Source organism: Cyrtonyx montezumae, unplaced genomic scaffold (genome assembly GCF_038088225.1).
Source record: "Cyrtonyx montezumae isolate F1298 unplaced genomic scaffold, pur_monq_1.0 scaffold_59, whole genome shotgun sequence".
Lineage (NCBI taxonomy): Eukaryota > Metazoa > Chordata > Aves > Galliformes > Odontophoridae > Cyrtonyx > Cyrtonyx montezumae.
The window spans coordinates 225,413-238,680 of NW_027072066.1; the positions used below are offsets into that span (position 1 = coordinate 225,413).

Genomic DNA, 13,268 nt, shown 5'->3' on the forward strand with positions numbered 1-13,268 from the left:
TAAAATGAGCAAGGGAGAGTGTCTGATAAAGCAAAGGCCTTACGCTAACGCTGAAGGAGAGACGGCAGCGAGCACCCACTGCTGAGTCGATGCCAAAGGAAAGTTCTCCTGTGTGAGGTGTGAGCAGGTGGAAGATCTGCTTAGCACGGTGACAGAGCTGAAAGAGGAGGTGGAGGGACTGAGGGCCATCGGGGACTGCGAGCGGGAGATTGACTGGTGGAGCAGCTCCCTCGAGTGCCAGAGAGAAAGGCGCCGGGGAGATCCCCCACAATTGGTGGTGGACTCTCTGACCTGTCCCCATGGGACAGAGGGGGGGTATCTGAGGGATGGGGAGGGCTGGCAGAGAGTCCCAGCTCAGTACCGTGGGCAATCTCCATCTCTGCCTACCTCGTGTCCCCAGGTCCCCCTTAGCAATAGCTTTGCAGCACTGGACGTTGAAGGGGAGATAAAGGGGGAGGTGCAGGAAGATTCCCCCAGGAGGTCACCAATGGCAAGGCGGTCGACTCCGCACATTGAGACTGCTGCTGCCAAGAAAGAAAGGAAGATGATGGTAGTGGGCGAAAGAAAAGAACTTTTAAACTGTGTAAAAAAATAAAGAAAGAAAGAAACCCAACAGGGCAGGAACCTAAATTCTGAGACCCAATGTAAGTCAGATTTGGTGGTTCTCAGAGTGACACTGAGGGTTTTTGTGGGGAGGGGAAGGGTGGTCAGAGATGGGTTCTCTTATTGGCCTTTGTGTCTCACTGGTTTTCATCTTCCACATCCTGCAGCGCTTCTTTATTCTGTTCTTCACCATCACCCTGCATGTCTGAAGTCCATAGTGTCAGGTTATCACGTAACAACTGCATGATAAGTATAGAGTCCTTATAGCTTTCTTCACTCGGCGTATCCAGTTCTGCAATAGCATCATCGAAAGCTGCTTTTGCCAACCTGCAGGCACGATCAGGAGAATTAAGAATTTCATAGTACAATACAGAGTAGCATACTCCCTTCTCAAGGGAACTGAGGGCCCCATTTGCAGACCGAACCCAAACCGTAGGGAAGTGTGCTGTCTCCCTGGGGCCCGGATCAGGGACATAGCTAGAAGACTCCCGGATTTGATACGCCCCACTGACTACTATCCGTTACTCATAGTTCGGGCAGACAGCGATGAAATAAGTCAGAGAAGCCTGCAAACTATGAAAAGAGATTTCAGGGGCTTAGGGCGATTAGTTCAAGGGGTGGGAGCACAAGTGGTGTTTGCTTCCGTACCTTCTGGGGCGGTGAAGGGCACGGAATGGGCTAGGAAAACACAGGTGATGAATCATTGGCTGAGAGGCTGGTGTAGAGACAGACACTTGGGGTTTTTTGACCATGGGGCAGTTTACTCGGCTCCTGGCCTGTTATCTGTTGAAAGAATGCCCCTGTCTCAAAGGGGGAAACGAATCCTAGCACAGGAGCTAGCTGGACTCATTGAGAGAGCTTGAAACTAGCTGTGACGGGGGAAGGGGATAAAACAGGGCTCACCAGTAAAGAGTCCAGGGGGGCTGTGCTGGAGGAAGGGGTGAGGCAGATGTCTCAGCTGAAGTGCATCTACACCAACGCACGCAGCGTGGGCAATAAACAAGAAGAGCTCGAAGCCATTGTGAGGCAGGCTAACCATGACCTTGTCGCTATTACAGAAACACGGTGGGACCCCTCCCACGACTGGAGTACTGGGATTGATGGCTGCAAGCTCTTCAGAAGGGACAGACAGGGAAGAAAGGGTGGTGGCATAGCTCTCTATATCAAAGAGTGTTTTGATGTTGAAGAGCTTGAGGTTGGAAATGACAAAGTAGAGTGTCTATGGATAAGGATCAGGGGGATGGTCTGTAGGGGTGACATCGTGGTGAGGGTCTGTTTTAGACCGCCTAGTCAGGATGAAGAGATAGATGAGGTGTTCTACAAGCAACTAGTAGATGTTGCACGATGGCCAGCACTCGTTCTCATGGGGGACTTCAACTTCCCTGATATATGCTGGAAATATAATACTGTGCAGAGGAAGCAGTCCGTGAGATTTCTCGAGTGTGTGGAGGATTGCTTCCTGACACAGCTGGTGCAAGAACCTACCAGGGGAGATGCCTTGCTAGACCTGCTCTTCACTAACAGGGAAGGACCAGTAGGAGATGTGAAGGTTGGAGATTGTCTCGGCCAGAGTGACCATGAAATGGTGGAGTTTGCTATTCTGGGTGACGTCAAGAGGGTGACTAGCAAAACTGCTACCTTGGACTTCCGGAGGGCAGACTTTGACCTGTTCAGGACACTTGTTGCAAGGGTCCCCTGGGACTCGCTCCTGAGGGGTAAAGGGGTCCAGGAAGCCTGGATGCTCCTCAAGATGGAAATCTTCAAGGCACAGGAGCTGGCTGTCCCTGAGTCCCGTAAGTTGAGCTGGAGGGGAAAAAGACCGGTGTGGATGAACTTTTGTTGAGACTCTGAGAGAAAAGAAGAGTGTATGTCCTTTGAAAGATAGGATAGGCTACTTGGGGAGACTACAGAGAACTGGCCAAGATTTGCAGCCAGGAAGTTAGAAATGTAAAAGCCCAGCTCGAACTTAGACTGGCTACTGCAGTAAAGGAGAGCAGACAATCCTTTTACAAATATATTAACAGCAAGAGAAGAACTAGGGAGAATTTCTCTCCTTTAATTGATGAGGCAGGGACTGTAATCACGGAGGATAAGGAAAAGGCTGAGGTTCTCAATGCCTTCTTCACATCTGTCTTTAATAGACAGAGCAGTTATCCTCAGGGTACTTTTTGCCCTGACCTGGAAGTCCGGGACGGAGCGCATAGTACACCCCATGTGATCCAAGCAGAGACCGTCAGAGACATGCTCCTCCATCTGAACTGCCACAAGTCCATGGGGCCAGATGGGATCCACCCAGTGGTGCTGAGGGAGCTGGCAGAGGTGATTGCCAAGCCGCTTTCTACCATCTGTCAGCATTCCTGGTTATCTGGAGAGGTCCCACAAGATTGGAGGCTTGCCGATGTGACTCCCATCTACAAGAAAGGCCGTAAGGAAGACCCGGGGAACTACAGGCCTGTCAGCCTGACCTCGGTATCAGGGAAAGTTATGGAGCAGATGATCTTGAGGGAGATCACACGGCACGTGCATGGCAACCAGGAGATCAGGCCCAGCCAGCACGGGTTCACAAAGGGCAGGTCGTGCTTGTCCAACCTCATCTCCTTCTATGACTGGGTGACCTGGTAGATGAGGGAAAGGCTGTTGATGTAGTCTACCTGGACTTCAGCAAGGCCTTTGACACGGTCTCCCACAGTATTCTCCTGAGGAAACTGGCAGCCCGTGGTGTGGACAAGTTCACTCTTCTCTGGGTGAAGAACTGGCTGGAGGGTCGTTCCCAGCGGGTAGCGGTGAATGGAGTTAAGTCCAGAGCTGATTGCTGAGCTGCTCTGTCACCTCTGAGAGGTCCTGGAGTATGGGAGAGGTGCCCTAAAACCGGAGCACAATGGGATCCCGGGGTGCATGAAGGAGAGCGTGGCCAGCAGGTTGAAGGAGGGGACCTCCCCCTCTGCTCTGCCCTGGTGAGCCGCTCTCTGAGGTCTTGCCCAGCACACGTGTGGGACAATGGGGGGCAGCCACGTTCTGAGGGAGGGGAACAAAAGGGAGGAGGGGGAGAGAGCCCCATTTTCCTCCCTTCCCAGCTCCGTGGGGCCCCTAGAGCATGTCCAGGCACCCGCGTCTCATTCCAATTTGGATGCAGGAAGGGAACTGAGGTCTGCAATCTTTACAAAATGAATCCACCGCCGCCGTGCCCTTCACAAAACCTCTCCCCTTTGCTGCAGTACAGGGGAATGAGAAAAGTGAACCTTCGTCCTGGATTTCCACCATCCCTGGGGTCAGTCCCTGGGGGTACTTGGGACGCTCCGGGAGCCCCCAGGCCGGGTCACGTGACAATCACCCCGTCCTCTGCGGGTCGCTCCGAGCGACGTCTCACCGCCGTGAGCCCCTTGCCCGGACTGCCCTCACTCGGCATGGCGGGACCGGCATCACCGCCCGGACAGCGCACGAGCACGTCATTCGGACGGGAGCACCAATAGAGAGCAACCGTGGCTTCGTTCGTCCCGCCTCTCGGTCTTTGAGTGACAGCCACTGTAGCCAGTCGGCTCTGCAGGCACCAGAGGGCGGATACGCGCGGGCGGCCAATCACGGCGGCAAGGCTCTACCGGAAGAATGGTCATGGTGGGCGGGGTGTGCGCGTAACGGGCAGCAGGCGGAACCAATGAGAGGGCCGGAAGGAGTAGGGCGGGCCGAAAGAAAACACAACTGGCTGCAACTGTTCCTGAGTGCTGCAGTGCTCCAAATTGGCGGCTTTGCGGACGTAAAGCACCACGTGACATACAATCAGCGCTCGGACAGCTCCGCTGAGAACGGCGCACCGCTCCCAGGCTCTCGGGACGCAGTGCCCCGCAGCCTCCCCGCACAGCGCTGAGCCGAGCACAGCGCCGGGCGGACAGCAGCGCAACAACGGCGGCGCAAACACCCGCCCCGAGCCGCAAAGTGCGCGGCCCCCACCGTGCACTGTGCGGCTGAAGTCGGCCTCTGCGCACGCGCAGAAGTCGGGTCGCACCGTGCGCGCATGCGCGTTTGGATAGCCGCCTTTACGCATGCGCGGCTTTCAGTCCGCTGCTTGCGCGCATTCGCGGGTTCGGGCTGCTGGCGCATGCGCCTTGCGGCGCGTCCGTTTCCATAGCAGCATATGGACGCTGCGCGGAGCAGCGCACCGCTGACCATGAGCGCAATGAGCCATGAGGTGAGGGGTTATGGAGGGCAAAGGGAAAGCGCGGGGTGGGGTGGGGTGGGGTGGGAGTAATGGGGTAAAGGGAAGGTGGCATGTGGGGTAATGGAGAGTGCGGGAAGGTGGGATGTGGGATCCGGGGAAAAGGGGAAGGTGGGAATGTGCAGTGAAGGTGGGGGGAGGGAAAGGGGAGAGAGAGGTGGGAAAACGTGGGGACGGGGAGTGATGCTCTGCCTTATTTACAGCACAGTTAATAAACCATCTCCTGCATGCTGAGATCTGTGGGAGAGTGCCAGAAGTGCTGTACCGAAGCATTCCTGGTTATCTGGAGAGGTCCCACAAGATTGGAGGCTTGCCGATGTGACTCCCATCTTCAAGAAAGGCCGTAAGGAAGACCCGGGGAACTACAGGCCTGTCAGCCTGACCTCGGTATCAGGGAAAGTTATGGAACAGATGATATTGAGGGAGATCACACGACACGTGCATGGCAATAAAGGGATCAGACCCAGCCAGCACGGGTTCACCAGGGGCAGGTCGTGCTTGTCCAACCTCATCTCCTTCTATGACTGGGTGACCAGACAGGTAGATGAGGGAAAGGCTGTTGATGTAGTCTACCTGGACTTCAGCAAGGCCTTTGACACGGTCTCCCACAGTATTCTCCTGAGGAAACTGGCAGCCTGTGGTGTGGACAGGTTCACTCTTCTCTGCGTGGAGAACTGGCTGGAGGGCCGTGCCCAGAGGGTAGTGGTTAATGGATTTAAGTCCAGCTGGCGTCCTGTTACGAGTGGTGTCCCCCAAGGGTCGGTATTGGGGCCCATCTTGTTTAATATCTTTATTGATGACCTAGACGAGGGAATTGAGTGTACGCTCAGTAAGTTTGCAGATGACACAAAGCTGGGAGGATGTGTCAAACTGCCTGAGGGTAGGGAGGCCCTTCAGAGGGATTTGGATAGGCTGAACAGCTGGGCTGAGCAAAATGGGATGAGGTTCAATAAGACCAAGTGCCGGGTCCTGCACTTTGGCCACAATAACCCCATGCAATGCTATAGGCTTGGGGCAGAATGGCTTGAAGAATGTAGAGAGGAAAAGGACCTGGGGGTGTTGGTTGATGCTCGGCTCAACATGAGCCGGCAGTGTGCCCAGGTGGCCAAGAAGGCCAACAGCATCCTGGCCTGTATTAGAAATAGTGTAGCCAGCAGGAGCAGGGAGGTGATCATCCCCCTGTACTCAGCTCTGGTACGGCCGCACCTCGAGTACTGTGTTCAGTTTTGGGCCCCTCACTACAAGAAGGACATTGAGGCCCTGGAGCGTGTTCAGAGAAGGGCAACACAACTGGTGAGGGGCCTGGAGCACAAGTCTTATGAGGAGCGGCTGAGGGAGCTGGGATTGTTCAGTCTGGAGAAGAGGAGGCTCAGAGGAGACCTTATTGCACTCTGCCACTTCCTGAAGGGGGGATGTGGTGAGGAGGGGGTAGGCCTCTTCTTCCTGATAAGTAATGACAGGACGAGAGGGAATGGCCACAAGTTGCACCAGGGAAGATTTAGATTAGACCTGAGGAAGCATTTCTTTTCTGAAAGAGTGGTCAGGCACTGGGATGGCCTGCCTAGGGAGGTGGGTGAGGCACCATCCCTAGCGCTGTTCAAGAAGCGTTTAGATGAGGTGCTAAAGGACTTAATTTAGTAGTTGGGTAGAGATAGTGATAGGAGGATGGTTGGACTAGATGATCTTATAGGTCCTTTCCAACCTTATGAACTTATGAACTTATGAACTTATGAACTTATCTGCTCTTCCTCGATCTTTTTTTACTCATTTGCAAAAAAAAAAAAAAACAACCCACAAACCATATGAATAAATAAACAAATAAGAAAATAAGTAACAGAAAAGCATTTATTTCTAGATTTGATTTAATTCTTTGCTCGGTTGTGTCCAAATGGTTGGTTTACTATCATCTTTCACACAAGAAACATCAGCTATAATTTTGAAGGCTGCTCTGAAAGTAATGCCTCCTACTCTGTGATGTCGGCCCACAGCTCCAAAAGCAGATGGCGGTGGTGTGGCAGTAAACAGTGAACCTTCCCAATCGTATTCCATTCCATTTTGTTGCTGATCTTTGTGAAATAGTGCTGTTGTGCTCCTTATGCACATGATAGTTTCTTTAGCAATAAATAGGAGTCGGGAAGGCAGAAAGAAAGAGGTCTGGGACGGACAGAGGGGAGATTTGGGGCGGAGGAGAGGGGAAAAGCGGGATGTGGCAGAAAAAAGCTCAGGGAGTAGGGAATGGGGAGAGCCGGGATGGAAAGAGGGGAGGTTTGTGGTGGGAGAGGGGGGAACTGAGGGCGGGGTGGGGTAGAGAAGCGATGGGAGGCAGCAAAGAGGAAGAAGGAGGAATCTGGAGTGAGAGAGGATAGCACCGGGAATAGGGAACGGGGAGAGCCACAGCGGGAGAGCTGGGAATGGGGATCGGGTTATAGGGATGGGGAGAGAGCTCCAGGGTGACGGAAAGGAGAGAGCCGGGGTGGGAGAGCGGAGCAGTGCAGTGGGAGAAGGGAGCTCCGGGAACAGGGGATTGGGAGAGCTGGGACAAAAAGCGGGGCGGTTTGGGGTGAGAGAGTGGGGCACTGGAACTACGGAACGGGGTCTCAGAAATTGGAAAGGAGCACTGAGGTGGCAGTGGTGAGAAATGAGATGAGAGGAGCTCCTTTTATTTTTTATTTCTATTTATTTTTAATATTTTTATTAGTTTGTTTTTTTAATTTGATTTTATTATAAGGAAAGTTGCAAGTGCCTTTCACACTTCCTGTGCTCTGTCACTCTTCTCATCCTCTAGGTGAGTTTCAGGCAGTCAGATCACCTCCTCCAGCGGTGCCTGCGGCTCAGGTTGTGCTCCTTCTACCCTTGGGCTGTCTTTGGTTCTCGTTCTGTTTGCGTCCTGCTGCTGCTCGCAGACCTTCCCGAGCACGTGCGTGAAGAAAGACAGCTCCACCGTGAAAACAGACAGCTCCACTTCACACGCAACCTGGGTTTGCTCGCTCTCCCGGTGCTACTGCTGCCACTGCTGAGCATGGCTCGCAGCTGTAGCAGCTCCTCCTGGAGGGAGCGGATCTGCGAGTGGAATAGAGGGGCGATGAGAGACAGGCACACTTAGCACAGGAGCCTAGTGGGAAGGCTTGGGCCATGCTCACCTCCTGCCGGCCCTGCTCCATTTCTGAGCGGAGCTGCTGTTTATCTTGTCTGAGCAAAGCCAGCTCCTTTTCTTGTGCAGCCTGAGATTCCAGTGGGTCAAACTGCAACTGCTCCCAGTGCTCAGCATGGCTGCTCAGCTGTTGCACCCTCTCCTGCAGGGAGCATATCTGCCAGTGACACAGAGGGGTGATGAGAGACAGGCACACTTAGCACAGGAGCCTAGTGGGAAGGCTTGAGCCATGCTCACCTCCTGCTGGCTCTGCTTCATTTCTGAGCGGAGCTTCTGTTTATCTTGTCTGAGCAAAGCCAGCTCCTTTTCTTGTGCAGCCTGAGATTCCAGTGTGACAAACTGGAACTGCTCCCAGTGCTCAGCTTGGCTGCTCAGCTGTTGCACCCTCTCCTGGAGAGAGCAGATCTGCGAGTGACACAGAGGGGTGATGAGAGACACGCACGCTTGGCACAGGAGCCTAGTGGGAAGGCTTGGGCCATGCTCACCTCCTGCCGGCCCTGCTCCATTTCTGAGCGGAGCTGCTGTTTATCTTGTCTGAGCAAAGCCAGCTCCTTTTCTTGTGCAGCCTGAGATTCCAGTGTGTCAAACTGCAACTGCTCCCAGTGCTCAGCTTGGCTGCTCAGCTGTTGCACCCTCTCCTGGAGAGAGCAGATCTGCCAGTGGCACAGAGGGGTGATGAGAGACACGCACGCTTGGCACAGGTGCCTACTGGGAAGGCTTGGGCCATGCTCACCTCCTGCCTGCTCTGCTTCATTTCTGAGAGAAGCTGCTGCCTATTTTGTCTGAAGAAAGCCAGCTCCACATTGCAAACATCCAGCTCCTGTCTGCACGTACTCAGAGTTTGCTCACTCTCCTGGTGCAACTGCTCCCAGTGCTCAGCTTGGCTGTTCAGCTGTTGCACCCTCTCCTGGAGGGAGCAGATCTGCCAGTGGCACAGAGGGGTGATGAGAGACACGCATGCTTAGCACAGATACCTAGAGGGAATGCTAGGGCCATGCTCACCTCCTGCTGGCTCTGCTCCTTGGCCCCGTGCAGCTCTTTCTGCTTTTCCTCATAGGCTTCACTCTTCTCCTCCTGCATGAAGAAGGTGTGGTCTGTGAGCAGGAGTGGCTGGGCAGGGCACATGTGGCTGCAGTCATTGAACTCACACAGTGCAGCCTGTGCCCTCTGCACTGAGCAGCCATGTCTGTCTCGTGTCTGTGAGTGGTACCCGGTGTCATCCCGCCCTGCAGCCCCTGACAGAGCCTGGGGCTGGACAGACGTGCTGCTGGTCCAGGTTCTGGTCAGCAAGCAGCACGGGACTGCTGGTTGCAGAGCTCTCCCCGGGGGCGTGCTCAGGCACCTCCTGGGGGTCTCAGGCACTCCTGCTGCCCAGCTCCAGAGCGTGCTGGTGCCAGTTGCAGCAGCTGTGAACAACGGTGGCAGCTGCACTGCTGCAGCAGAGCTGGATGCCCTCCCCGCCCCATCCTCCCCTCCCCTCCCTCTTCCCTCCCCTCCCCATCCTCCCCTCTCCTCCCTCTTCCCTCCCCTCCTCTTCCTTCCCCTCCCCATCCTCCCCTCCCCTCCCCTTCTCTCCACTCCACTCCCTTTCCCTCCCCTTTCCTCCCCTCCCCTATCCTCCCCTCCATTCCTCTCCCCTCCCCTCCCCTATCCTCCTCTCCATTCCCCTCCCCTCCCCTATCCTCCCCTCCATTCCCCTCCCCTCCCCTGTCCTTCCTTCCATTCCCCTCTACTCCCCTCCCCTCCCCTCCCCTTCCCTCCCCTCCTCCCCTAACCTCCCCTTCCTGCCCCTCCCCTCTCCTCCCCTCTCCTCCCCTCTCCTCCCCTATCCTCCCCTCCATTCCCCTCCCCTCACCTATCCTCCCCTCCATTCCCCTCCCCTCCCCATCCTGCCCTCCCTTCCCCTCCCCATCCTCCCCTCCGCTTCCCTCCCTCTTCAATCCCCTCCCCTCCCCTCCATTTCCATACCCTCTATTCCCATCCCCTCCCCTCCCTGATCCTCTCCTCCCGTCCCTTCCCTCCCCTAACCTCCTCTCCCGTCTTCTCCCCTCCACTGCCTTCTCCTCCCCTCCCTGGGGAGAGCTAATGGAGCTCTGCGAGTCTGCTTGCCTTGCAACACTTTACGGACAAGGCCTTTGTGGTTGCCTGCTCCACACCCTACCCTGCACTACGCTCCCTGCGCGATGCATCTCACTCGCTCACCTGACCCCATAGTCGGCATACTCTTCCGTAGAGGCGGATGCAACCAGGCCTCAGCAGGGAGGAAAGGACACAGCACATAAGGACCTCGAGGAGGATTCTGATTACCATCTCCAGATCCATCCTGACTGAGTCAGGGGCCTCTAGAGAAAACAGAAACATGCCCACGATGGTGAGCTCTAAGAGAGGCAGGTGGATCTTCGCCCTGTTCTCTTGCCAAGATTGTCAACACGCGAGTGGCTGTCACCCAGAGCAGAGCTCCAGCAGTGAGCACCCGATGGAGCGGCTGCCCCAAGCGTCTGTGCTGGGGGAAGCTGCCCTGTGCTTTATGATGTCACGCCCTGCCCTGTGATGTCACATTGCCTTTCCCCCACCCTGGCCGTGGGATTCCCAGTGTGCCCTGGTGGATGCCCTGCTGGACCTGTGAGATTCGGATCTCGTCGAGGCTCAGAGAAGTTCAAAGCTCGGAGAAGTCTCTAGATGCCACTGTGATGCGGCACGAAGCCGACGTGGAGGCACACAGAAGGTTCTGGAACTCGCCTTGGACGCGAGTTTCACCAAAGACTGTTCCTAATAGGGGGAAACACTGGACGTTTCTCCAGCTTCAGCTCCGTGGAAGAGCTCTGCTCTTCATTCTGTATCTGTGCGTGACCTGTGTGCTAGGGCCCGGGCTGCGTGGATGCCTCAGTTCCACAGAAAACCAGGTAGTAGCTGGGCGGGCTTTAAGGTTCCTTCCTTCAAGAGTCCACCAGCTCCCACACTCTCCCTCTTCGTGTTTGATTCATTGGCTTCGATTCCAATTAAATGGTGTTATACCGTATTCTTTGGCATTCGGTGTCTTATTTCAGAAGTGAGTTCTCCTCCTCGGATCGTTGCCGCTGCAACCTTGGACTTCCGGAGGGCAGACTTTGACCTGTTCAGGACACTTGTTGCAAGGGTCCCCTGGGACTCGCTCCTGAGGGGTAAAGGGGTCCAGGAAGCCTGGATGCTCCTCAAGATGGAAATCTTCAAGGCACAGGAGCTGGCTGTCCCTGAGTCCCGTAAGTTGAGCTGGAGGGGAAAAAGACCGGTGTGGGTGAATCGGGAACTTTTGTTGAGACTCCGAGAGAAAAGAAGAATCTATGTCCTCTGGAAGATAGGACAGGCTACTTGGGGAGACTACAGAGAACTGGCCAAGATTTGCAGCCAGGAAGTTAGAAATGTAAAAGCCCAGCTCGAACTTAGACTGGCTACTGCAGTAAAGGAGAGCAGACAATCCTTTTACAAATATATTAACAGCAAGAGAAGAACTAGGGAGAATTTCTCTCCTTTAATTGATGAGGCAGGGAATGTAATCACGGAGGATAAGGAAAAGGCTGAGGTTCTCAATGCCTTCTTCACATCTGTCTTTAATAGACAGAGCAGTTATCCTCAGGGTACTTTTTGCCCTGACCTGGAAGTCCGGGACGGAGCGCATAGTACACCCCATGTGATCCAAGCAGAGACCGTCAGAGACATGCTCCTCCATCTGAACTGCCACAAGTCCATGGGGCCAGGTGGGATCCACCCAGTGGTGCTGAGGGAGCTGGCAGAGGTGATTGCCAAGCCGCTTTCTACCATCTGTCAGCATTCCTGGTTATCTGGAGAGGTCCCACAAGATTGGAGGCTTGCCAATGTGACTCCCATCTACAAGAAAGGCCGTAAGGAAGACCCGGGGAACTACAGGCCTGTCGGCCTGACCTCGGTATCAGGGAAAGTTATGGAGCAGATGATCTTGAGGGAGATCACACGGCACGTGCATGGCAACCAGGAGATCAGGCCCAGCCAGCACGGGTTCACAAAGGGCAGGTCGTGCTTGTCCAACCTCATCTCCTTCTATGACTGGGTGACCTGGTAGATGAGGGAAAGGCTGTTGATGTAGTCTACCTGGACTTCAGCAAGGCCTTTGACACGGTCTCCCACAGTATTCTCCTGAGGAAACTGGCAGCCTGTGGTGTGGACAGGTTCACTCTTCTCTGCGTGGAGAACTGGCTGGAGGGCCGTGCCCAGAGGGTAGTGGTTAATGGAGTTAAGTCCAGCTGGTGTCCTGTTACGAGTGGTGTCCCCCAAGCGTCGGTATTGGGGCCCATCTTGTTTAATATCTTTATTGATAACCTAGACGAGGGGATTGAGTGTACCCTCAGTAAGTTTGCCGATGACACCAAGTTGGGAGGATGTGTCAAACTGCCTGAGGGTAGGGAGGACCTTCAGAGGGATTTGGATAGGCTGAACAGCTGGGCTGAGCTCAACGGGATGAGGTTCAATAAGGCCAAGTGCCGGGTCCTGCACTTTGGCCACAATAACCCCATGTAGTGCTTTAGACTTAGGGCAGAATGGCTTGAAGAATGTAGAGAGGAAAAGGACCTGGGGGTGTTGGTTGATGCTCAGCTTAACATGAGCCGGCAGTGTGCCCAGGTGGCCAAGAAGGCCAACAGCATCCTGGCCTGTATTAGAAATAGTGCAGCCAGCAGGAGCAGGGAGGTGATCATCCCCCTGTACTCAACTCTCGAGTACTGTGTTCAGTTTTGGGCCCCTCACTACAAGAAGGACATTGAGGCCCTGGAGCATGTTCAGAGAAGGGCAACACAACTGGTGAGGGGTCTGGAGCACAAGTCTTATGAGGAGCGGCTGAGGGAGCTGGGATTGTTTAGTCTGGAGAAGAGGAGGCTCAGAGGAGACCTTATTGCACTCTACCACTTCCTGAAGGGGGGTTGTGGTGAGGAGGGGGTGGGCCTCTTCTCCCTGATAAATAATGACAGGACGAGAGGGAATGGCCACAAGTTGCACCGGGAAAGATTTAGATTAGACCTGAGGAAACATTTTTTTTCTGAAAGAGTGGTCAGGCACTGGGATGGCCTGCCTAGGGAGGTGGGTGAGGCACCATCCCTAGCGCTGTTCAAGAAGCGTTTAGATGAGGTGCTGAGGGATTGGATTTAGTAGTTGGGTAGGGATAGTGATTGGAGGATGGTTGGACTAGATGATCTTGTAGGTCCTTTCCAACCTAATGCACCTATGAACCTATGAACCTATGAAACAGCCTGCTATGATATGAGCACTTGATATAAAAAGCAAGTCTGATGTAGAGAT

The 13,268-nt window shown here is 54.5% G+C and overlaps 1 protein-coding gene across 1 annotated transcript; it reads right to left on the bottom strand.

Moving 5' to 3' along the window:
• Positions 1-740: 740 nt before the first annotated feature.
• On the bottom strand, positions 741-10,176 carry LOC136056842 (14-3-3 protein zeta-like). The gene is made up of 6 exons (XM_065749206.1): positions 10,167-10,176; positions 8,967-9,058; positions 8,698-8,886; positions 8,202-8,369; positions 7,788-7,873; positions 741-930 (listed from the first exon to the last, which is right to left on the bottom strand). Exons 1-6 carry the CDS (start codon positions 10,174-10,176, stop codon positions 741-743), a joined length of 735 nt encoding a protein of 244 aa, XP_065605278.1.
• Between the last annotated feature and the right edge of the window lie 3,092 nt (positions 10,177-13,268).

Excerpts from the sequence above, each read along its gene's own strand:
- LOC136056842 (XM_065749206.1), bottom strand. Across the intron at positions 8,370-8,697 it reads TGAAGCAGAGCAGGCAGGAG|ATCTGCTCTCTCCAGGAGAG; the intron begins GTGAGCATGGCC and ends TGTCACTCGCAG. Across the intron at positions 931-7,787 it reads GGGAGAGCGAGCAAACCCAG|GTTGGCAAAAGCAGCTTTCG; the intron begins GTTGCGTGTGAA and ends TCGTGCCTGCAG.